This window comes from Embiotoca jacksoni, unplaced genomic scaffold, assembly GCF_022577435.1.
Source record: "Embiotoca jacksoni isolate LCO1_2020_lvr unplaced genomic scaffold, fEmbJac1.0.p SCAF_7, whole genome shotgun sequence".
Classification (NCBI taxonomy): domain Eukaryota; kingdom Metazoa; phylum Chordata; class Actinopteri; family Embiotocidae; genus Embiotoca; species Embiotoca jacksoni.
The window spans coordinates 3,400,206-3,425,746 of NW_027185425.1; the positions used below are offsets into that span (position 1 = coordinate 3,400,206).

Genomic DNA, 25,541 nt, shown 5'->3' on the forward strand with positions numbered 1-25,541 from the left:
AAGCCTCATCATTAAGATAATAATTTATCAAGTGTACTGTTAATGCAATTTTGCTTACATATTGTTATGTTGGTTTTTAGGCTCCAAGTGACAGTTCAAGGACCAAGAATGAGGTGAGTATTCAGACATTTTCAGTTTTAGGTTATTTTAAGGCTCTAAGTCAATATTCTATTATCTTTTAATCCTATATTGTGTCTTTCCAGTGGTTCTTTTTCACATTTAGATAGATGTTTGTTGTGCTTTAGTTTTGTGACTCAGTTTGGAGAAAACATGAGTTGACTTATGGAAAGTCTTTATATCGGTGTGAAAAATGTAGTCGGCAAGGATTTGTAACATGGATGCAGACACATAACTTGCATCCAAAGGGCAGCAGATAGCATTTTTAACATAAAAACAATATAACTTCAATACAGTAACAGTTTTCTTCTGCCAGGTGTTACCCACAGCACACAATGTAAAGTTTAGCTTTAATTTGTTACATAAGCTGGTTCAAGTGCTGCTTCTGTGCTTTATTTCATGCTGGGAAAACTTCTTAGAAGTGGGACATGCTTTAACACTAATGGACACAAATGGACTATTTGTCTTCCTCCATTTACTTTTTAATTCAAACATAAAAATATAAATTTTATAAAAAGCGAGTATGATATACCGTATTGTAATCAAAAGACTAATGACCAAAACTCGACCTATCACTGCTAAAATTAAGAAAGATAATTCATTCTTAAGGGAAAATGTAACATTGCAGTAGTGTCATTTTTGAATTAAATTTGTTAGAGGCTGAATGAAAACAAGGAGGTAAAAATGATCGAAATAAAAGTCTGTAAAGCTACAAATGTGTTTATCTGACCTCTTGCTTTCCTTCCCGTCTTTGTCAGATAACATTGTACTCTGAGGAAGACTTCCAGGGTGAGGGTCGCATCTCTGACTGCAACCACGAAGCGTTGTCAGAAAAATTACTGACCAAGTCGTGCCGAGTGTCAGGGGGAAGGTGAGGAACTTGGACTGATAAGTTACTCAGTAAAGCGAATCGGTTTTTGAATGTCTAAAACTTTGTGATGCCACACTGTTGCATTATTAATGATGAAGGCTCATGGCAAACTAATAAAATCACATAATAGTTTGCTGCTCTGTGTTCCAGCTGGGTGCTCTACGAGGACAAACAGTACTCGGGCAACTTGTATGTCCTATCTGAAGGAGACTACCCCAATTTAACCAGCATGGGCTGCCCTGCCGGCTGCACCATCCGTTCCATCAAGGTCGTGCCGATGGTGAGAAAGCACCTCTGCTGTAGAAACATGCCCCGTGTTGTGTGTAATTTTCTTTATCTTAAACCTCTTTCTTTCCCTGTCCAGTATTTCTCAGTTCCCTCCATCTCTTTGTTCGGCCTGGAGTGTCTGGAGGGCAGAGAGATCACCACAGACACAGAGATGCTCAGTGTGGTCGAAGAGGGCTTCAACAACCACATCCTGTCTGTCCGAGTCAACAGCGGCAGGTCGGTGTTTGTCTCCCTGTGTTTGTTTGTTTGTTTGTTTGTTTTGCCGTGAACAGCGTGCATGTGCTCGCATTTGCATACGTTCATTTACATTGACGCATGTCCGAGAGCTTTCTGATTTAACCTAAGACAGGCAGCTTTGAATCTTTTTTTTTTCTTTTTTTTATTTCAAGTTGGACATTTGTTTATAGTAAACTGAAAATGAAAGTAAACACCTCGATAGTCATCTAATATTGTAGAATATAAAAGTGAACACTTGTAAAATGCTTGTTTTGGGTCTTTGCTGTTTGATAGTCAAAATCAACAAGCACTCCTTTAATTGTTTGTCTCTCTTGCTTTATAGTTGGGTGATATGTGAACACAGCAACTACAGGGGGCGCCAGTTCCTTCTGGAACCGATTGAAATCACCAACTGGCTGAAGTTTAGCTCACTACAAACTATTGGCTCAATGTACCCAGTCAGACAGGTTGGTTTACAAGACATCTTTACAACCTCCTTTTAGCAAAATAGCCATAATGTACACATAAAAGGGCTAGCTGAAGTGAAAATACAGGGGAGATTTTGTTAAAAGGCACAAGATGCCCACATGTTGTAGTTAACCTTCTAAAAGTTGAAGAGTAAATCTTATTTTAGACATTGATCTTTTTTTTTTAATAGATTATTCCTACTTTTATGAAATTATTGAATAAATAAAGTTCGTTAGCCTTAACTGCGAGAAATTGGATGCTGAAGGTGATGGATTTGTTCCTGGTGCTACATCACAGTCGAGGGCCATTCTAAAGGGCTTGGAGTCAATAGCAAATGAGTAATATTGATATTTAAGTTTCACACAATTAGAGCACAGAATTAACACCTTTAACACATTTAAAACCCAAATTGAGAAAGTGACTAGACAGAGCTCATTTTCCACCAACCCTTCCTTAAAAAGGTGGAAATATTATGAAGCAGTCATGATTTGATGCGCTAAAGCCAAATCTAAACCAACCGTATGGTTTTCTTTGGTATTTCTAAATGTGATTTAGTTGCTAAGGTGTCCACTGATGTGTAATTCTTTGACAACAATACATTGTGGTATTTTGCTCTCCTGCAGAAGCGGCACTATTTCCGAATCAAAAACAAGGAGAGAGACCACTTCATGTCTGTCCAGGGTGGTGTGGAGGAAATGAAATCAGGACGAGTGGTGGTGGTGCCACAGGTTGAGCCTGAGTGTGACATCTGGTTCTACCAGGATGGATTGATCATAAACAAGGTAATGATGTTGGTAGTATGCTACAATTTAAAACCTGACCTAGGGTTGGGTGATATATGGACTTTTTAAGGCATATCAACAAATATTAGGTCTGCCTGAAGGCTTTGCTTCCTTAAGTTTAAATGTACAGTGGGTCCTTAGTTGCTTCGATGAAGAATGTGGCACAATTTACTGGGTTGAAATGGCAAAACTCCCAGTAACTAGGGACGGGTATGAACATTTCGCCCTCGTCATAGTAAATATGCTCCATATTGCTCGGCTTGATTAAACTTGATCACAGCTATGTATTTCAAATCTTGATCATATTTTCGACTCGTCAAAAATGTCAACTTTGTTTACCTATGGATATTTTTTGCTGTCTCACAAACACTGACCTGGTATGTGTGTGTCTCTTGTAGTTGTCCCCAACCATGAGCCTTCAGGTGGTGGGCAACGTAGAGCCAGCAGCAAAGGTGGTTTTGTGGACGCAGAACCGACAGCCGATCCAAACCTGGACAGCCCAGATGACCGGCCTCATCACCTGCCTCACTTTCTCTGGCATGGTCCTGGATGTTAAAGGTATGAGAAGAAAATATGGGCATTGGACATTTGCATAAAGACATTCATTTGACTGTAAAAAATTTTGAGTATGCTAAAAATGAATGAGTTGTTGCTCATCAGATTGTTAACTTTCAACTGGTAATTCATATTGCCTGTTAGTCCATGTGCTCAAATGGATAAACATGCTACTGGAGGCGGCGGGTGTATTCAGATATTATACTAATGTTGTAGTAACTATACAACGTACTTAGTTACATTCCAACACAGTATGCCGATAAAAATACAAATGATCCCTTTTTCTGTGTGTGATATCTGCCCCCCCCCCCCTCCAGGTGGCAAATCGTATGACAAGGACCATGTCGTGATCATGCCTGAGAATGATGAGAGGCCGAGCCAACAGTGGGAGATAGAGTTGCTGTAGCCATCAACTGCGCTCACCCTTACAACAGAATATTCCCTGGACTATTTGAGGGAACCAACACTGCCTCTGTCTCATGATGTAATGTATTTCAGGTCTTGGTACATGTAACGAATGCAAATACAGTATCCAACAGGAAGAATGCAACGAAGCAATACAAGCCCTAAAAAGCTGCACAAGTGCTTTGCAAAGTCTTTGTGTTTTGTTAGTTTGTACTCATGTTGTGAGATGACTTTTTTTTCTCTCGAGTTAGATAATGATTTTCCGTACGGAAGAAGAAAGATGTAAGTGCCTCAAATTGTTGCCGTGGCTTGGATCGTTCCATGAATTGGAAGGCAAAACCGTCTGTGTATTTGTGTATTGAACTACTGTATAAAAACCTAATATAGATAAAACCATTCACTGATATCTAGTGAAAGTTGAGGGCATGGTGGAACCTATTGCATGACTTTGACCGTTTTCCGATCATTTGTCCACAATTTGGTTATTCAAACTAGAATCTCAAGTTCTCCGTCTCCTTGTCCTTCTCTTTATTCTGAACGCAAATTTCTCTGGCTTTACAAGCACATGTACTTGATCCTTTTTTATTCACTGTAAAGTGAAACAAGTTTGGACACTGATTTTGTGGAGTGAACACCAAGTGGCTACCTGTTGTTTATACTAACACTGGATAAATGAAGCCAAAACAATGTGTAGTATGCACACAAAAAAAATGTATGCTATGCTTTTTAATTATTTTTTTTAATATATACGAGTGTATCACTTTGTTTTGTGGGAAACGTTGCACTTGTGTGTCCAGTATATCACATTGCATGGTGCAGTGGAATGAGCTAGGTTGTGTGTCTAGTTTCTGTCAAGTTACTTCTATTTCTTGACAGTTTTCTGTTACATGAACATTTATGCTACCCGTGTCAGCTGTATATTAATATTTGATACTGAAGACATACTGTCAAATGTTATGTCACAGGGAAAGGTTTTAAAATATGCAATTAAAAATAAACATCATAAATAAATGAAAAAAATGGATGTGCTCCTTTTTGAGGACAACTAACCTTTAGAGCTTGACACAACACCTTGGGGCCAATGCCACTACTGATATTATGGAGTTTAATAAATAAATAACATCTATCCATATATGTAAATCTGAAAAATAGGGTGGCTATGAGGACATATTGACCTTGACCTCTGATTACCAAAATCTAATCACTTCATCATTGAGTGAACATTTGTGCCAAATTTAAAGACATTCCCTCCAAACATTCTCCAGATATTTTACTCCTAAATCGTTTTGCCAAGATTTCTTGAGATGTTGTGTTCATAAGAATGGAACAGACGGTTTTGACTTTGACCTTTGACCACCAAACTGAAATCGGTTCATCCTGGAGGCCAAGTGAACAATTGTGTAACATTTAAAGATTTTCTAACCGAGCATTCTTTTGATATCATATGTATGTTAATATGTTGAGTTGGGGTTAGGTTAGGTTAGGTAGCTACTTTATTAATCCCCGAGGGGAATTTTTTTTCGCTACAGCAGCATACAGGAAGCAACAAGATAATAATAGAACAATAGAAAGCAATAAAATAGCAGTAAAATTATAAAATATAAATATAAAATATAAAATGCACAGTATATACAGTGTATACAGTACAGTATATATCTATATATATTATATACAAACAACCAAAAAACACAGTCAACAGTATTATTTTGCCAGAGGTGAGTTATTGTACAGTCTTATTGCGGTCGGCAGGAATGATCTCCTGTATCTGTCCTTGTGACAGCGGAGCTGGAGGAATCTTTTGGAGAAAGTGCTCCGCTGTCCCTGCAGCAGGTGGTGGAGAGGGTGGTCAGGATTATCCAATGTGGACAATAGTTTGTTCAGTGTCCTCCTCTCCACCACCTTTTCCAGACTATCCAGATTGTAGCCGATGATGGAGCCGGCCTTCTTAACCAGTTTGTTAAGTCTGTTGGTGTCGCCGGCTCCAATGCTGCTCCCCCAGCAGACCACAGCGAAGTACAATGCACTGGTCACAACAGACTGGTAGAACATCTCCAACATCTTGCTGCACACATTGAAGGATTGAAGTTTCCTCAAGAAAAAGAGTCGACTCATCCCCTTCTTGTCGACAGCGTTGATGTTGGTCTTCCAGTTCAGTCTGTTGTCATGGAGACACCGAGGTACTTGTACTCCTCAACCATTTCCACCTCCTCTCCCAGAACTCTCAGCGGTTGTGGAGCCGTTGTCTTCCTCCTGAAGTCGACCACCATCTCTCTGGTCTTGGCCACGTTCAGAAGGAGGTGATTTCTTCCCGCCCACTCCACAAAGTCCTCCACTACTGTCCTGTACTCGTCCTCCCGTCCATCCCTTATACACCCAACCACTGCAGAGTCATCAGAGAACTTCTGCAGATGGCAGGACTCTGAGTTGTACTGGAAGTCAGTTGTGTATAAGGTGAACAGGAAGGGAGACAGAACAGTTCCCTGAGGCGCTCCAATACCACTGACCACCGTATCAGACAGCACACTGCCCAGACGGACAAACTGTGGTCTGCCTGTCAGGTAGTCAGTGATCCAGGAGACGGTGGACGTGTCCACCCCCACCACCCCCACCACCCGCAGCTTCTCACTCAGTAGCAGTGGTTGGATGGTGTTGAATGCACTGGAGAAAGTGATTCTCACAGAGTCACCGGTTCCGTCCAGGTGAGACTGAGCTCGTTGCAGCAGGTAGATGATGGCGTCGTCCACTCCCACATGAGGCTGGTACGCAAATTGCAGCGGGTCCAGTGAAGATTTCACCAGCGGCCTGAGGTGTGCCAAGACCAGCCTCTCCAGCACCTTCATCACATGAGATGTGAGGGCAACCGGTCGGTAGTCGTTGAGGCCAGATGGAGTCGTCTTCTTCGGTACAGGAACCAGGCAGGACGTCTTCCACAGCACCGGGACTTCCTCCTGCTTCAGGCTCAGGTTGAAGAGGTGTTGTAGGACCTCAGCCAGCTGGACGGCGCAGGTCTTCAGGACCACGGGGCTGATGCCGTCAGGTCCTGCAGCCTTGCGCTGGTGGAGTCTCTCCAGCTGTCTCCTAACCTGGCCAGTCGTCACAGAGAGGGTTGTGTGTGTGTGGGGGGGTGTCAATGGAGGAAGAGCCCTTTGAGATTGAGGGCTCTATGCAGTTCACCATGGGGAGGCAGCAGAGGTGTTTGGGAGGTGTGGTGTGTGGAGGAGACAGATGAGGGTGGTGAACTAAACCTGTTGAAGAAACAGTTTAGTTAATTTGACCTCTCCAGGGAGCCCCCTGGTTGTCTCTCTCTCCCCTGCAACCCAGTAATCTCCTTCATACCGGTCCACACCTCCCTCACGTTGTTCTGCTGGAGTTTTGCCTCCAGCTTCCTCCTGTAGGAGTCCTTGCACTCCCTCATCTTCTCCTTCAGGTGGCGCTGCACTCTCCTGAGCTCCTCCCTGTCCCCAGACCTGAAGGCTGCTTTCTTCTTATTAAGAAGAACTTTCAGGTCACTGGTGATCCACGGCTTATTGTTGGGGAAGCATTGTACAGTCCGGGATGGTACGGTGGTGTGTTCACAGAATTTAATGTATTCTGTGATACAGTCCGTCATGCTATTGATGTCCTCCCCATGTGGTCCACACAGCACATCCCAGTCCGTGGCCTCAAAGCAGTCCTGCAGGGCGTCTTTAGCCTCCTGTGTCCACCTCCTCACAATCCTGGTGGTCACAGGCTGCCTCTGCACCAGGGGAACATACCTGGGAGTCAGCAGGACCAGGTTGTGGTCTGATCTACCAAGGGGGGGAAGAGCAGTAGTACTGTATGCATCCATGGCATTAGCATACAGTAAGTCCAGAGTTTTATTGTTCCGGGTGGGGCAGTTAACATACTGGTGCAAAGTTGGCAGTACTTTATCCAGATTGGTGTGGTTAAAGTCTCCAGCAACTGCCAAAAATGCACCGGGATGCTTAGTCTGGGTTACAGTGACCTTGACCTTTGACCCCCAAAATCTAATCAGGTCATCCTTAGTTTGAAGTGAGTGTTTTTGCCAAGTTCAAAGAAATTCCTTCAAAGCATTTTTAAGAATCGCGTTCATGAGAACGAGACGGACGGATGGACAACCAGAAGACCTTATGCCTCCGGCAACAGTGCACAGAAATGGTAAACTTCACTAAATAAAAAAGAAAGTTCATGCATCTTTTTCTGCATTATGTTCTGTAAGAAAAAAAAAAGAAGAAGTTTGTGTATTGACGCATATCAGACTTTATATGTCGATACCAATATTTCTGTGGTGTGCAACATCGGCAAAACAATATATTATACAAGATGTCATTCTGGCTTTTCTTAAACTTAAATTGACTGCTTTGCTTTTTTATTTTTTATTTAATTCAATTCATTTCTATTTCATTTCAGTCCTAAGTCATTGTTTTGCTTTCCATTTACAAATGGTAGCTTTCTGAAATGCACTAAGCCCAGAAGGGGCACACTGTGTATGCAAATTGCCAAAAGAGGAAACATGTTGGATGTACTCCCATTTATATCAGCCATGTCAGATTTTTACATTGTCGTGTTTTGAGCAGTATGTTCAAACCAAGAGTATCATTACACTTCACGGTCAGTGTCACAAGACGTTCAACTGTCCCCCGAACTAATACCTTAAATGACACTTGACCTGTTCTCACTTCTCCCTTGCCGATGGTAACTGACACAGACTTTTATCCACCTTCGCCACCTGCTGACATTTGGTTGCCTGTCATCATTTAGAATTCAAATAAGAGTTCAAACTGTTTTCAAAACAGATCAACTGACATTTCAACCACTTTCAGTGCTAATTTGTGCATAAATTATTTCAGTGGCTTTCAATCTTCAAAAGACAATTCAGATCCTTTCACGGCTTACTTTAACGTACACTTAAACTGACTCTTCAGCTTCATTCTACTTTCACTTCAACTTCTTTCCGTTTCGGTTTTTATTTGAATTTAACTGTAACTATAACTACCTCAGTATTTCATACGTTACAAAATATTTCCACAGTAATATTTTAGCAGAAAGCGCACATAGATTCTCCTCCATTTCTTGTTACAAAGGCTTTGTTCAGCATTATTTGCTCAAGGAGCAAAAGAGCCTGCTGCAGATCAGCTTTGTTTGCAATAACCACACAGGTCTCATATTTCTTGGTGCTCTGCAGGTGAACAATGGGTAGTTGAGCAGCACGGAGGACAGGACAGATTGTATCAGGACAAAAACATGTTCACAGTGGTTTCATGAGGGAGCGCTGCTTCTTCTGTTAGAAATTATTTAACAAATAAATGCACCACTCGACTTTTTGTTTTGTGGCACAATAATTTACTATACGTGATGTTTTACAAATTGTGCTGTTAAAATGCGAACTGCCTGTCTCTCTCTCTCTCTTCTCTGTCCCTCTTACTTGAATGACAATAAAGAGTGGATACATTTTTATTTTTTTTAGTATCGGATTATTATCATCGGTAGCCAAAAATGCAAGTGCTGAAAAGCCCTTTATTTATTTATTTTGTCAGCCCTCCTGACACAATTTACATTTTCAGGTTTTGAAGACAAAAGATTGGTCTGGTTATACATGAGCACACACTGAAACCAGAGGATCCCCTTCACTTACTTACAGAGATGACAGGCACTTTGCCTGGTGGCTTAGTGTGTCAGACATGCGCTCAGTATCGGTGAAAAGCTTTAAAAAGTGGAAAGGTCACCTGTAAACAAACCCGTCTGGCTGCATTCCTATTTTGCAAGGAATGACAGTATTTTACAAGTGGGTTGTCAGAGCACTCGTACAGACCAATGGTGTTGACAAAGCTGTAAGGATACTGTGCACCGATTGGTCAGATGTTAGACTAACAGTTATGTAGTGGGAGCAGGTGTGGCATTGTGTGGGTGGAACTGAGATACAGGATTGATTAGAGGAGGTAATAAAAAAAAAAAAAAAACTAAAAAAACCACTACACTACCTCCACACCTTCCTACAGCTGACACAGTATTCTGTTACAGGTAAGAAAAATAAGCATTCCTTTAAAGATCTTTAAAAAAAACAAATAAAAAAAAACAACTAAATACATGAATGGCTTGTAGTGTTCTGCTGGGAATGTTGTTTAGTATCTGGTGTTGTAATCCCTTGAATCCAATAAGAAATGTTACTGTTTTAAAAGGCTAGTTAGGATTAGGGTTAAAGAATTTGCCATAAGGAGGTTCAATAAATGAAACCTAGAATTTAAATATATGTTTCATGGCACCTATTGTGAAATTTCTTTCTGCGCGAATGGATGCACGCATTTTTTTTATAACTGTATGCGGGTTACTGTCATTTACTGTCTCTGTATATATTTGTCTGTATTTCCTCACATTCTTAGATAAAAACAAAGCCATGGACCCCGAGTACTTCAAATCGTATGTAAGTAAACATTTGAAAAAGATGACCTCTGCCCCGTCTTCCCTCTGCCATTGCGTTATGCTTACGATCAGTGCATATTTGTCGATCACGTTATCTGCTGTCGTGCATTCTCTGAGTATCTACATATACATAATGCCACAAGGGATCATGAGCAATGATACAAGTCAGCTTTGCTTGAATTTGAAGAATGTCAAATATCCTACACTTCTGCAGTGACTACTCGGGAGATGCTTGGTTAATTAGTAGGTTGGAAAAGGAGTTTGAATGCCACAAGTACTAAACCCAGACAAATACTGCAACACTTCAAAGATCACGCGGGACACTACAGGGCTGAGTTGACTTACTTCATTTCTGATTTAGTTGTCTTTCTTATTATTCATAATGGAAATGGAAAATGTAGTTCTTAATGCTGTTTTGCAGCATGCCTGAAAGCGTCACGGGCCGTCTCTTTTGTAGATAACGGTCTATCTGTGCATTCATCATCACCTCACTTCTTCTTTTGTTATACATTCCACGAGTCCCCTGTCGCCACAGACACAAAGAGGATCTTTATCGGCGGTCAGGACTTATGTCCGGTCTTCCGTCGGTCTGCAGTGTTTATTGGTTTGTCTTTTTTTTTTTTTGAGTGTGTGTGTGTCTCTCTCGCTCTCCCTATTAATCAAACAGGAGATGTGTTGGGGTACCCTTGGAACGGTACGACCTTTCTCCAACTTCCACCCTGACAGAGATGTTACGGAGATCCAGGCAGCGCTGGACAAGAAAGGTACTTCTGCTGGTAGACTAACGCTGGTTTAGAAAGTCATAGAGGTGTGGTTGGTAAAGCTGTATATCACACTATTCTTTTGCCTTTAAACGTTTCCTTGCTGTATCATGAACTGCTCACTAACACTGGATGTGATAACGGTTGTTCAAACACTGCGTGTCTCGCCCAGATGCAGTGACTCTAGTGAGAATCCTAACCAATCGAAGCAACGCCCAGCGACAAGTTATCGCCAAGACCTTTGAAGAGATGGCACACAAGGTAAAGGAAAAGTACTTCTTAATGAAAAAAAAAAAACACACTTTGAACCATCATTCAGGTTAAGGTTTCAACTTTAGGTTTCAAGGTTTAATGCAGACTCCCAAATACAAATATTTTCTATAATAATCTCTATTAATGCAACACAAGAGAATGTTGACTTGCAATCTAAAGACAGTACGTCACCAATGTGCGTGTTTACTTATCTGTAAGTGTTTACTGATTAAATAGTATCGAAGCTGGCCTCAGAGGTCTGAACACGCCTTTGTTTACGGAGGGAGTTTACAGTACTTTGTGGTCAGAGAGTTGGGCATCTTATTTCAGATACACAATTATTATTTTAGACCTCATCTTTCCGTATTAAACCACCAAAACAAGACTTAATCCAGATTTTGGGTTTGTGATGCTGCTGTGTGTACACTTAAGAGTCGGAAGTATGTCTATAACCAGGAAAACTTCTCACTCTGTGACGTGTCAGGACCTGGCAACTGCTCTGAAGAAAGCTTTGTCTGGAGACCTGGAGACTCTGCTGCTGGAGCTACTGATGCCCCCTGTGCAGTATGGAGCTCACCGCCTGCAGCAGGCCATGGCGGTGAGTGGGTGTTTGTATGTTTTTGGGTGTTTGTATCTGCATGCATGAATCGTTTGTCATATCCCAGGATATTTATGCAGTGTGTGTGTGTGTGTGTGTGTGTGTGTGTGTGTGTGTGTGTGTGTGTGTGTGTGTACAGGGTGTGGGTACAGATGAGGAAACATTAATGGAGATTCTGTGCACACGATCTGGGAAGACGCTTCAAGAAATCAGCACTGCGTACAAACAATGTAAGGCACAGAACTTTTCCAATTTTCTTTTCCAATTTTCTTTTTTTTTTTTTAAAGAAAAGAACAAAGATTGTTGGGGATGTTTAAACCTCTAATTTATAATCTCTTGTATCATTTGCCTTATTTTTTTGTTTGTCCCTTTTCAGTGTACAAGAAGGACCTGGAGAAGGAGCTGAAAGGAGAAACCAGTGGAGACTTTGCAAGGCTTGTTGTGGCTTTGCTAAATGTAATTTGAGTATTTATATCTTTGATCCTCACCTTCACTTCCATCATGACTAAAGCTTTGTGTGGGATTGTTAAATGCAGATATGGCCTTTATATTGTATTTAAAAGGGATTTTTTTTTTTTTTTTTTTTTCATTCCTTTCTCTCAACAGAAAGGCAATGTTGGTGGCGTGGTTCAAAGAGATATTGAGGTAGTATTTTCATACACAATGGTTGCATCACACTGGGCCTAGCAAGCATCTTTCAATACCAAAGTTTAAAATGATAAGCATACATTAGACTAAATTAAATTATGACAGTATACTACTGTAAGCATCAGCCTTGTGTACTAACGAGAAGAGAAGCAAGCCTTACTGATATCTGCTCAACTGTGTTTTTGAACTACTGACAATTTTAACGCTGAACTTTAGAAGCTAGAATGAACTATTTTTTTTCCATTATTCATGACAAATTTTTTTTTTTATATCTCACATGAGAAATATTCATGATAAACATGGGAGTAAGAAGAAACATTTACATGTTTTGCACAAGGAAGAAACTCTGCGCTACTGTCACACTGCTGCTTTCCTCTGCAACATTTATATACATGCACTTACAGCCCTGCAGCATATTGTGGATGTAAAGCTAACAAATCAGAGATTTCATCTCTCTCCAACTCTTATTGTTTTTAATGATCCAGTCTCTCTCTGCATCTCTAAATGGGAAAAAAGCTGAAGCAGGACCGTGGATCAACATATTGACATCTAGAGACACGGACCATATTAACAAAGGTGAGGCCTGTGATTATCCTTTAAAACGTTATGCTACTTTATGTGTTAGGAAGTAGTTCCTGTTTTAAATATGAATATACATTGCATATGGCTGACAGTGTTGATGGGACTGGAGCTGCAGAGTGGACAGATGGTGGATGAGGCTGTGGAGAAACGGTTTACGGGAGACTTCCGGCTGGGTTTGAAAGTTTTAGGTAAATAATATTAGAGACGCTGTTCGAGTGTTTACTGCGCGTGTTGATTCGTCTCTGACGTTTCTTCATGTGTGTGTTGTGACAGTACAGTGCATCCAAAGCCCTGATGTCTACCTTGCCAAGAGACTAACTACCATGAAGGTGAGATAATGTTGTCGTCAGCATGCTGTCACATGTCAATTTGAATAATTTATCTGTAATTGAGAAAAGGGGGCACTTTAGTGTTTAGTACGGGTTTTTTTTACTAATCTGGGCTCCATCGGTTTAACAGGTGATATCTGTCTATCCATGTACAACAGTTTTGTATTTCCAATGCCATGCTCAGGCAATCAGTCATCTTTGAACAAGGGCAAGTCGGTTTTAACCCTGTCAGAGTGGCACGGGTGGAGCCAGGATCTTTTTAAAACTACAACACCAGCATGGCTCAACAACACCAAGCGTTACATCACTGGATTATTATTGACGCTTATGTATTAAGGTCCGCGTTGATGTTCGACAGATGTTCTAGCCTGTTCTGTGGAGTAAGTTTTAAGTGAATAAGCTGTTGAGTTTAAAGTGTAGCAATCAATTATTTCATGAAATGGTCACAGGTTTTAAATGTAAAATTTTAATGCGCTTTCAGATAAATCAAGTGGAGTAAAGAGAGTAACATTGCACTCTGGAATGTAGTTGAGTACAAGTATAGTGGCAGAATATAAAAGTAAATCAACATACTTCAAGCAATTATACTTAAGTTACATTACACCGCTGAAAGCCACAATCCCAACACAAAGTTTCATTTGTGCGGTTATGGAAATGATAAATAAATAGCCATAATTAGCACAGGAGCCTCGTCACAAGGCGCTATGAGATTTTTCATCATTGTAACCTCGTAGAAGTGAATTTGAGAAACGGTTGTTATTTTCTGTTTGCAGTAACAGTGGCAACCACCATAGTTTCATCCTGATGGGATGTCGAATGAAATCCAAAATTTCCAGTACACACTACAGATACGACACGACGAGTTGTTAAATTGTAATGTCATTGAACGCAATGGAGGTTTAATGGATGTAAATCTTTTAGTGTATAAGACTGTTGAAAACAGTGATATTTACACACAGCTGATCTCGTTCTTGCAGACATCGTTAGTTCAGGGGATCATGGTGTCTCACAGTGAAGAAGATCTGCTGTGTATCCGAGCAGCCTTCCTTAAATTGACTGGCACCTCTCTCTACACTGCTCTGCAGGTGGGTCACACACATACAACTGCACTAAACACAACGTGTGAAAGACAACACCCAGTGTATCCTTATGTCATGACTATATGTTTTGATTTTCAAATAATTAACTTAAATCTTAAACTTTTTTTTTTTTCCTCCCCATTTTTTCCAACAGAAACAGTTCAAAGGAGATCATCTACAGGCTCTGCTGGCCGTCTGTCGATCTGAAGATTAGGCAAAAGCTACAAAACAGTCATATCTTTTACTCATCTATATTCCTCCACTCCCCCTAAAACAATCTATGGTAGTGCCAATAAAACCTAATGTTTCATAGCTGCTTTTCATGTTTTATGAAATCACGTTATACTTAAAACATGTTTGTTTTAAGTTTATCCTAATAGCTTATGCAAATATGTGCAACTAGCCAAGTTATATTGAATATTTTATGAGTACAGTTTGGGTATTTGTTTTTATTACTTTAAATATCTATTACAATGCTCATTTTTCTTCCTGATGTTGTGCTAGTACAAGCACTGTTTTTTCCCAAATAAACAAGAAAAAAAAAGATCTCTTCCCAATAATTTGATCAGAATGATATTTTTACAACTAAGCCTTTTTATATTTCTGATTTATCTTTGTGTTTAATATTAACATTTGACATAGTGTTTCCATGTCACAATCGCATTTAAAAAATATACATCTAATAAGCTCTAACATGAAGCTAAGAAAGCCTTTAGTTTATATTAACTACACATGGTCTCTTTTCCCTTTTGTTCCCACAGTTCTGACCTATTACACTGCTTATTACATACATATTTAACAAATCACTTTATCAATAGATGTGGTTGAGAACAAACTATAAATGCTTCGCACCATTCAAAAAGGGTCAGGATCTACCTGAAACTTCACTCAGCCTTCAATCCCTTCTCGAAGTCATCTACATTCAGTTAATATAAGATTCCTTTACATTCAAAAATATTGACACGTTAAAGATTTAGAATTAGAGTTTTGACAATCACAGGCAGAGCATGGAGACCACGAGTGCCACTGCAGAAAACACAACAGAAGCTTTGAACTCTGCGCCTCCATTTACCTTAGTGGACATTGGAGTCATTGTAGCAGTGATTGAGGGAGTATTTGTCATATTTGGTGAAATGGTGAAGTTATTATCTGGGGTGAAATCAGTAGTGTTATCTGGGGTGAAATCAGTAGTGCTATCTGGGGTGACAGTAGTAGTGGTTGCTGTGGTGACAGTTGTAGTGGTTGCTGGGGTGACGGTTGTAGTGGTTGCTGGGGTGACGGTCGTAGTGGTTGCTGGGGTGACTGTTGTAGTGGTTGCTGGGGTGACGGTCGTAGTGGTTGCTGGGGTGACGGTCGTAGTGGTTGCTGGGGTGACGGTTGTAGTGGTTGCTGGGGTGACGGTCGTAGTGGTTGCTGGGGTGACTGGGGTGACGGTCGTAGTGGTTGCTGGGGTGACGGTCGTAGCGGTCGTAGTGTTTGCTGGGGTGACTGGGGTGACGGTCGCAGTGGTTGCTGGGGTGACGGTCGTAGTGGTTGCTGGGGTGACTGGGGTGATGGTTGTAGTGTTTGCTGGGGTGACGGTCGTAGTGGTTGCTGGGGTGACTGTTGTAGTGGTTGCTGTGGTGACAGTCATAGTGGTCGCTGTGGTGACGGTCGTAGTGTTTGCTGGGGTGATGGTCGTAGTGTTTGCTGGGGTGACGGTTGTAGTGGTTGCTGGGGTGACTGGGGTGACGGTCGTAGTGGTTGCTGGGGTGACGGTCGTAGTGGTCACTGGGGTGATGGTCGTAGTGGTCGCTGTGGTGACGGTCGTAGTGTTTGCTGGGGTGACTGGGGTGACGGTCGTAGTGGTTGCTGGGGTGACTGGGGTGACGGTCGCAGTGGTTGCTGGGGTGACGGTTGTAGTGGTTGCTGGGGTGACGGTCGTAGTGGTTGCTGGGGTGACTGGGGTGACTGGGGTGATGGTCGTAGTGGTTGCTGGGGTGACGGTCGTAGTGGTTGCTGGGGTGACTGGGGTGACGGTCGCAGTGGTTGCTGGGGTGACTGGGGTGACGGTCGTAGTGGTTGCTGGGGTGACTGGGGTGACGGTCGCAGTGGTTGCTGGGGTGACGGTTGTAGTGGTTGCTGGGGTGACGGTCGTAGTGGTTGCTGGGGTGACTGGGGTGACTGGGGTGATGGTCGTAGTGGTTGCTGGGGTGACGGTCGTAGTGGTTGCTGGGGTGACTGGGGTGACGGTCGCAGTGGTTGCTGGGGTGACGGTTGTAGTGGTTGCTGGGGTGACGGTCGTAGTGGTTGCTGGGGTGACTGGGGTGACTGGGGTGATGGTCGTAGTGGTTGCTGGGGTGACGGTCGTAGTGGTTGCTGGGGTGACTGTTGTAGTGGTCGCTGTGGTGACGGTCGTAGTGTTTGCTGGGGTGACTGGGGTGACGGTCGTAGTGGTTGCTGGGGTGACTGGGGTGACGGTCGCAGTGGTTGCTGGGGTGACGGTTGTAGTGGTTGCTGGGGTGACGGTCGTAGTGGTTGCTGGGGTGACTGGGGTGACTGGGGTGATGGTCGTAGTGGTTGCTGGGGTGACGGTCGTAGTGGTCGCTGGGGTGACGGTCGTAGTGGTTGCTGGGGTGACGGTTGTAGTGGTTGCTGGGGTGACAGCCATAGTGGTCGCTGTGATGACGGTTGTAGTGTTTGCTGGGGTGACGGTCATAGTGGTTGCTGGGGTGACGGTCGTAGTGGTTGCTCGGGTGACGGTTGTAGTGGTTGCTGGAGTGACAGTTGTAGTGGTGCCCGTGAAGCCAGTCGTGAAACTAGCAGGGGCAACAGCTGTGGTGGTGAAGAGGGTGGCTGTGGTGGTGGAGAGGGTGGCTGTGGTGGTGCTTTGCTGAGTCTGCCAAGTTTGATTAGGAATAGGACGGAAAAATATTTTCAGTCAGTGTTAAAAATTGGTAGCATGTACAACAACAACATATGTTTCCATAGTTACCATCCTTGATTTACGCAAGCTATTGGTTTAGTCTACTTGGATAACTAAGGGTGGTCTTGACCAGTACGAGGTGTACTCAACCAGTCAAGAGATGATTTGTTTGCACACAAATGGAACACAGTAATACATACGGAGCACAGGGAAGCAATAACTTTCATGAATTACTATTTCAAGTTATGTCACTTGATCAACACCAGCACATGTCTTACATTTTAGTGACTACTGGTATGAGCGCATTTCACCATGGACCTAAAACTTGAGCAGAGAGCAGTCATCAAATTTTGTGTCAACTTGAAAGATTGGCGCAACACAGAACCTAGAAATGCTTCTGAAAGCCCGTAGCAACGTAGCAAAAAGCCAGGCAACGTTTTCTAAGTGGGATTCGGGTTCACTGTCCAGAAGACACATCAGATCAGGAGCGCATCCAAGAGTATGCTGGCGGTTTTTACCGTTTTGTGCACCGTGAATTCGTACCGAAGGATCAGACTGCCCAGTTCTACTGCGATGTTTTGAGGCGTCCGAGGGAAAACATTTAGTGCAAATGACCTAAATTGTGGTGCAATGACACGACGCGGCGTAAACCACTGACAAAGGTTGGGTTTTTTTTAGGTTTTTTTAAAAGTTTTTTACTTCCTGCCGCTCCATTTGTGTACAACAGTAACAGTGGCCATAATTTTGCCATGTGGAGTAGAACTTAAATGTTAGTTTTGTCTTATTCAATCACCACACTAAAATGTTCACTTTAAAAATAACTGCAGTTTTAAAAGCTGAGCTTTAATGAGAATTATTTCTGTTAAAGTTGCTAAAAAGTCGTGACCAAAGAATATTAGTACCAATATATTTGTTTACACAAGAAATGACTTACTAAGAGTCAGTAAAAGGATACTAAAATACTATAAAAGTACGACTAAATGTATATTGTCAAGATAACCTAATAACATTGTAAAGAAAAAGTGTTATGGCACATATATAATCTTGTAGAACAAAATCACATTTAGCTTCTCCAGCGGGATCATTTTATATGGTTATGAGTAGCTACCTGTGCGAATGCCAGCAGAGCCAGTGTGAAAAATCCCAAAACCCACATTTTCATGATGGAGCGGCAAGAGGAGGCAGAGATCCAGCAGAGAGGTTACTGAAATGTCCTGTTCCACGGAATGATGCGTTGTCGGGTGCTGTAAAAGTTCTCCTACCGGAACGCGCTCTCTTTCTTCTTCTGGTAAATTAAGACGAAAGTTTTTGTTCTTGCTTTTATACAAAAAAAAACTATCTAGTTTCAGGTGAGGTAGGAGTGACTTATAATATCACCTGCCACAGGAGCCGGGAAGTTGGTTAAGGGGTTATGTGTGGCACATTCACATCTGTTCGTGAAGGACAGCCTTCTCAGTGGAATTTACATGGGCTTCCAATAAAAAGTTGATGGAGTAAAATGAAGTTACCGGCATTTGTTGAGACTTTATTCCCATTCTCTTCAACTGAAAAATCCCTACTGACTTAAAGACATCAAACACAGAAACTTCTGCACAGTTTTTATGACGCAGATCAACGTATGATCTCTCGTGACTATCTCCTCAATGCCCTCTTCCCTGAACCTGAACTGGAAAAAGCTTTAATTTTCCTATAGTGCATAAACAACTTTTTATGACACTATAAAGGTAAGAATATTCCATTTCTTCCCTATGATACATGTGTTTTTTTTAACTTTCAATTTTTCACATATGACGTACAAACTTCCTGTACTTCATGTATATTGTTTTAATGTTGGCATCAGCAGTTGCGCATCCAGTTTAGAAGCAGTTATATTAATCATAAAAAGAAAAACTTTTCATTCTGACTTCCCCCTTTGGTAGATAATTGACAAGCTGGGAAAAAAATTTTTTTTATAAGTTTGCTCCCAGTAAAGTTCATGAGTGAACATGTGAACAATATCACCCTTGCCACTTGAGAAATTAAAATCAGAATTTTATGTCTTTTCGGTTTCCACCTGCAGTGGTTGTTAGTAATGTGTTTTTTAAAAACACTACATTATGCATTGTTTATATTTAGGCAGTGAAATCCAGGATAACCCCAGTTTCACTCATCCTTCCTCAATGCATTTTATCAACTGCACCATCTTTGCAATGACTGTTTTAAAGCTGCAGAGGGCAACAGTGTTCAGTAAACTATAGATGTCAGCTTAATGTCCCATTTATTAACTTAACATGCACATCATAATGTGTACCATACTACAGCATGGCTGTTGTATTTGGGAAGTCACAGACTTACCGAAGTTCTTTTAATACTTTACTCCTACAATAATGCCTCAGCCAAGTTCCATTTCTCCGACTTAATTCTTTTTGTATTTAAGTAACAGAGTCAGAGATCTACTTAAGTGTTTTTGTCTTTTTTGTCTTTTCTTTTTAAAACAACAACTTTTATTTTGTTTTCACAAAGTTAACATGTCCTCCAGGCTGTGCCTCCACTGAGAGCATGACTAATACTTTTGTGAAGTGATCACACCCTCTTCGCCCCACTAACTCCTGACTCACTAAGTGTCTTTTACGCTCGTTTATCCATTTATCCTGCTGTTCCGTCATGGACTTAATTTGACCTTTTACAACTAAACATACAATATTCATCCAAAGTTGTTATAACCCGAAGAATAAAAATTCATCTGTAGTTTAAGGGTAGCACGAGAACAATTGTCACGTTAAAGATCGGATGTAGTTCAGTGTTTGGGTGTTGGCTCAGTATTAATGTCAAATCTTGCTCATACTGGAGCACAACAAAAGCTTGTATCAGGTCTCCCTCTCAAATAAATTCAATAATTCCACCTCTTGTCCTCAGATTTTTTTTTTCTCATATAATACAATAGCTCAACTGACTACTGTCTGAATGTGCTTTGCCACCAAAAACCTTTTAGACAACAAGTATGGAAAATATCCACCAATTATATATTTCAGAGCTTTTTTTTTTTTTTTTTTTTTTTTAAACAGAAGAAACAGAAAAAAGTTAATTCACTTTTTTATTTTGACATATTTATGTGACATATTGTAAATGCAAATATTACATGAAGTTAACTAAGACACTTTTCAAATAAATGAAAATATATTTCACTGTTTATTTATTGTTATTTGTTGTAAGTAGTACTTTACTATTGTGTACAAATAATTATACTAATACACACTATAAAATCAAATTACAATGTATCTATGTGTATTATATCTATATATTTGCAGCAAATAGGATTAAATAATAACTTCACGTGAGGAAATAAACAGGTCTATAATATGTACAAAGTCTAAATATCTGTTAGCTTGATATAGGCATATCAGACAGAACCTCTAACAATTATGCTTTAACTCGTGATGATTCATAGGCAGCTGCTTCTTTCCTTCACATATCAATGTCGGATCAGACTCGCATATTAATCAAGTTGTTAGGTGTTAATTCGCAGGCTGGCTCACTTCGACCTCATTGATCCTTTCATAAACACATAACCTATCATTCGGCAAACAATTATTTGTTATAACGTATTTCCCCTACAGAAAAGTTTTCTACCATGAAAAAAGAAAACTAAAATAAGATCACATTTGCGACAGGTCAAACGGTGTCGTCGTCGAGGACTCCGTCCAGCTTGGAGCCGTAACGGGGCGCTCACTGCCAGAAGGCTTGAAGAGCAAACGATCCAAACAGCAGACTGATGGAAGCGACGATGTGGCTCTGGCCGTTCACTGAAGTCACCGCAGAGGGTTTGCCCGTTCCTCCGGAACCCGTCCCTCCGGAACCCGTCCCTCCAGAACCCGTGCCTCCAGAACCCGTGCCTCCCATGTTGTTGTTACCATCGACAGTACTGTTGCCGTAAGTGTCGGTCATATTGGCAGACGAGGTTGCGTTGCCTGGTTTGGCTCGGTGTTCGTCCACGTCGGTCTGGTAAAAGACAAAAGAGATTTGGAACATAGCATTGCATTTGAGAGCATGATATAGCACTTTGAAGTTTGGCTATCTTGAAGAAAATGATACTTTCTTGATTGTTGTTGTTCTGAATTTGTACCCTCATGGTTGAAATGTACTTATTGTAAGTCGCTTTGGATAAAAGCGTCAGCTAAATGTAATGTAATGTAATATTGTATATTTTGGAGACAACAAATGCTCTACAAATGAACACTTGGTCAGTGATATAAATTACAAAGATAAATAATGGTAAATAAAAGGTCAATAATATTTTTATGACATAATTGTGGCTTATTGTGAATTAAATCAAGATTTTGCAACTTTTTAGAACTTGAAAGTGTTTTGTTTTTTTCCCCTAACCATTGGTTAAACTACAACGGACCTAAAAGCAGAGATTCATGTTATTCATTTATTCTGGCCTCCCTGAACATTTCCCTTTCTATCTACTTCATAACCAGTGACGAGGAGTTTTTACCTGTGCGTAGACGAATCCCAGCACTGCCAGTGAAAACAGCTCCAGGACAAAGTACTTCATTTCGTCTTGAGATTATTTTCTCTTGAAGACAAACAGCTGATGATATCTTGGTTCTTTTTAGGGTTTGTGTAGGTTCTACACTGGCGTGGCCTCGCTTGACAGTCTTAGTGTGGAAAATGTGTTATTTTCAGAAACTGGCCTTTTATACTGCATTTACATTGTTAACCTGAAACCCATTTCCATTTTGGAAGAATAGCCTCAGTCTCCACCCAAGTGATGCAAATGCAAAAACCTCACACTGGGCGACGGCTGAAATCTATTCCGATGAGGATGTAAAACCTCGTTGATGCCGTCTTCGGCAGTGATTTTCTGTAGAAATGTGTAACTGTAACTGGTATTTAAACCAGAACCAGGGCGTTCAGCCAGCACGCTCAAAATTGTTTGTAAATTTCTCATAAAAATATAAAGTTCACGCAGCAACATGAAAACTGTATTTTCCCAAAAATATTTGCCCCATTTTGAGCCAGGACGACTTTCAGTCTGCATCACAGCCTCATGCCAACCTTCCCTGTGCATTCTATGGCATAAGACGTGCACGTCATATTGTACAAGCAGTAAAAGCCATCTGTTTGCAATGGTTATACAGACAAACCAGAACACTCCCTCATCTTGTGATCGTCCTCAAGCAAAGCAGAGAGACAAACCAAACACTCAAGGTGGTGAAAAATAAACAGCTGGAATTTGAATGCGATGTTGTTCGAGTAAAATGGAGCTACCTTTTTTATATATAAAAAACAAAATGCAAACGAGCCGGTACCTGCGACTCTGCTGCCATTTCAATCAGTTTTAGTTTGAACCAGTTTGGTGTAGGATCAATTCAAGGTAAACTAACTTTTCAGCCTCCCCAACATTTTTCCATCAGAATTTCCTTTATTTGCCAATATGGTTTTAACATTTAAAACTACATTCAGAGCTCAATACATATTTAGCATTGCATTGCATTTGCCACAGAAACTTCCGTTTCCATTGTTTTAATTCGAGGCGTGTATTAGTGAAATGTACCTTTAACATTTGAAACGTAGACGTAACTCGTTTAAAAGGTGACTAAACACGAGCGAGGGAAAATGGCGCAGAGTCTCACACGTTCAGGCCTACGCACATCAGAATAGAGACGGCCGGCACCAGCAGCTGACTGCAGCGACGGTACAACGAGGCAGAACCTCCTTTTAGCGTCGTCGCCGAGGTCTGTGGAGTGTTACTTCCACTGGTCTGAGCTGTAGGAGGCCCGGGGGTGGATCCCACGACTCCGGGGCTTGCGGTGGCGCTGGGGGACATGTCAGGCGTCTGTGACGAAGCGGTGGTGGTGTTGGTGGCGGTGTTGGTGGTGGTGGTGGTGGTGTTGGTGGCGGTGGCGGTGGAGCGCGAGGTGGAGTGGGTAGGAGGTGGAGTTGTGGTCGGAGTGTCGCTGGTATGACTGTTGGAGGTTGTAAGAGCAGAGGTGTGGTCGGGCAGCGGTGTGGCCGCTGTGGGCTGGGTGGCACCGGTTGGTTCAGTATTGTTTCCGGTCACTGTTGAATTGACTTCATTTGTAGCTGTAACATTATCTGCCTGTAAAATAGGGAGGGAGAGGGGGGGGGGGACGTTCACAGTGCACGAAACATATTTAAACGTTTACAACTGAAGAGCAGCATCAACGTATCTTTCCAGCAACAACGTCCTCGCTATTCTGGTTAAACTACGGACCTCACTGTCAACATTTCTTTGGTATTAAGCAGCTCGAAATGAAAACTAAATCTGTTTACAAGATAAAGAGGGATTTTAAGTGGTGAGACAAATGAGACACAAAGCATTAGTCAGCATTAAAGGTGTTTGTTTTGAAACTATTTTTTTTTTTTTTTTTTTTTTTTTTTAAGCTATGAGCCCCAGAATAAGATTACTCCATTGTATCGGGGTAACATCACAAAACTTAAGACAGTTAAAACCTGAGCACATGAAACCACAACTATCTCCCACGGTAGATAGATAGAGAACATTGTAATTTAAGAAACCAAAAAAATAAATGTAACAACATAAATGTTAAACAGAATTTAAAAGCAATTCAAATATCAGATAATATTAAATGGCATTACAATATGATGATAGGGCTTTTCTTTGTAGCACTTGACATCACTAAATTCTCGTTCAACAGCTTTTTATACCGTCTGTGTCGTACTTCCTCAGGCAGTACAACAGTACAGTGTGTCTCTTTGTCAGTCACAGGCCACTTAAAAAAAAAGGTGAAGCACCTGCTGCTCCAGCTGGCCACATGAAGCAGGAAGATTTGGACTACACTTTGCATATCTTTATGGTCGGCAGGCCTGATTGCTTTGTGTGTTGTATTCCCTATCTTTCCTCTAGTCCACACCGATATGCTAATTTTTGTCCCGATAGGTCACGTCTTGTTTATCTGGAAATTGGACACCACATAGCTCACTTCAGCAAAAGTAAGGGCTGAACAAATAAAGTCCATCTCATATATTCAATTTTACAGAATCATTGTTGGAGCCATTATTGCACACCGACGCGCAACAGTTGAAATATTAACCCCCAAAAAATGACATATTTGCGAACCATTTTCAGAGGACCAAAAAAAAAAAAAAGATTAAATACATTCGCTGGCTTCTCGTAACGACTGCAATTTGACGTTTTCTTCGACGCAAATTTGAAAAGGTAAAAGACGCGTGTGAGGCGATCCAAAAGCGATCAAGCAAAAGCAAAGAGCGCACATGGCATTTTATAGAAAACTCCAGAAATCGGCAACGGAGACCTTTAAGAGGCCTCGGAAAGCCACGCGGCACCAAAGCTCACAGATACGCAAAAACACAGGTGCTGATGTTAATCAAGCAACATAACTGAGCTCTGTGCTCATTACACTTTTGTGTATTCATTTCAAAACTGTTCCCGTTGAACATGAACATTTTGCCCCCAAGTTTTTGAAATTGTTAAGATCCTATTAGATACAAAAGAAGTTCAAAAAGAGAAACCCTGAAAATACCTAGAAAAGAATGATGATGTGATACAATTAAAGCTCAAAAACTTTCTCAAATAAACTTCAAATACAATTAAACAGAAATATACAGTGTCATCTTTTCCTCAGCTTTTCTGTTTTTTTTTTTTTTTTACCTCCATTTGCCTCAGCTGAGATTTATTTAAATAGTTAATCTGCTTCCGTTTGATTTTAATGTAACCCCACTGAATCTATAAACACACAAATAGTAGCTGCAATGTGCCTGGTCAAAATCCAGATAAACCGCTGTCCACTAATCAGACACCCTGAACTCCTGGTCTTCATCGGCTAATTGCAGTCTTTTTGTACCGTTGTCCCTTACCTCAGTGCTGCTGAGCAACATAAAAGTCAAAAAGATGGAGAGGACAAGCATCCCTAACATCTTCATCTCGGTCTGTTTCCTTTGCACTTTATGGCCGTCTCCCCACGACCTTTCTGTCTCTCTCCTTTTATACCTGCCACGCTCTCCACAACATTGATGCTGATAACAGGAAGAAAAAAAAAAACAAAGAAAAAAAACACCTGCACTGTACTCTGGAACACTTCCAACTTTAGGTTAGGTTAGGTTAGGTAGCTACTTTATTAATCCCAGAGGGGAAATGTTTTTTGATACAGCAGCGTACAGAAAGCAATAAGATAATAATAGAATAATAGAAAGCAATAAAATAGCAGTAAAAAATATAAAATATAAAATGCACAGTATATACAGTACAGTATACATCTATATATATTATATACAAAG

The 25,541-nt window shown here is 41.2% G+C and overlaps 3 protein-coding genes across 3 annotated transcripts in view; 2 read left to right on the forward strand and 1 right to left on the reverse strand.

Annotated features, from left to right (window-relative positions):
* The window catches only part of crybg2 (crystallin beta-gamma domain containing 2), a 39,130-nt gene extending 34,408 nt beyond the window's left edge, over positions 1-4,722 (forward strand). Inside the window, exons 17-24 of the mRNA XM_069176466.1 lie at positions 81-113; positions 876-988; positions 1,139-1,268; positions 1,353-1,492; positions 1,836-1,959; positions 2,584-2,742; positions 3,141-3,300; positions 3,615-4,722. Of these exons, the coding sequence (XP_069032567.1) occupies positions 81-113; positions 876-988; positions 1,139-1,268; positions 1,353-1,492; positions 1,836-1,959; positions 2,584-2,742; positions 3,141-3,300; positions 3,615-3,703 (948 nt within the window). The 3' untranslated portion in view covers positions 3,704-4,722. The remainder of the gene's footprint in view (positions 1-80; positions 114-875; positions 989-1,138; positions 1,269-1,352; positions 1,493-1,835; positions 1,960-2,583; positions 2,743-3,140; positions 3,301-3,614) is intronic.
* Positions 4,723-9,578: 4,856 nt separating this feature from the next.
* anxa14 (annexin A14) lies at positions 9,579-14,923 on the forward strand. The gene is made up of 13 exons (XM_069176306.1): positions 9,579-9,723; positions 10,083-10,123; positions 10,790-10,886; positions 11,056-11,144; positions 11,620-11,733; positions 11,873-11,963; positions 12,110-12,189; positions 12,340-12,378; positions 12,867-12,957; positions 13,056-13,151; positions 13,237-13,292; positions 14,270-14,377; positions 14,526-14,923. Exons 2-13 carry the CDS (start codon positions 10,097-10,099, stop codon positions 14,583-14,585), a joined length of 948 nt encoding a protein of 315 aa, XP_069032407.1. The 5' UTR covers positions 9,579-9,723; positions 10,083-10,096; the 3' UTR covers positions 14,586-14,923.
* Positions 14,924-22,659: 7,736 nt separating this feature from the next.
* Positions 22,660-25,212, reverse strand: LOC138214685 (uncharacterized). Its single transcript, XM_069176458.1, has 2 exons — positions 25,122-25,212; positions 22,660-23,361 (listed from the first exon to the last, which is right to left on the reverse strand). The coding sequence occupies exons 1-2, from the start codon at positions 25,185-25,187 to the stop codon at positions 22,891-22,893; spliced, it is 537 nt and encodes a 178-aa protein (XP_069032559.1). The 5' UTR covers positions 25,188-25,212; the 3' UTR covers positions 22,660-22,890.
* Positions 25,213-25,541: the final 329 nt, after the last annotated feature.

Coding starts and splice junctions, on each gene's coding strand:
- anxa14 (XM_069176306.1), top strand. CDS start 10,097: ATGGACCCCGAGTACTTCAAATCGTAT. Junction 11,734..11,872: donor GCCTGCAGCAGGCCATGGCG/GTGAGTGGGTGT, acceptor GTGTGTGTACAG/GGTGTGGGTACAGATGAGGA. Junction 11,964..12,109: donor CAGCACTGCGTACAAACAAT/GTAAGGCACAGA, acceptor GTCCCTTTTCAG/TGTACAAGAAGGACCTGGAG.
- LOC138214685 (XM_069176458.1), bottom strand. CDS start 25,187: ATGAAGATGTTAGGGATGCTTGTCCTCTCCATCTTTTTGACTTTTATG. Junction 23,362..25,121: donor TGTTGCTCAGCAGCACTGAG/GTAAGGGACAAC, acceptor CCTATTTTACAG/GCAGATAATGTTACAGCTAC.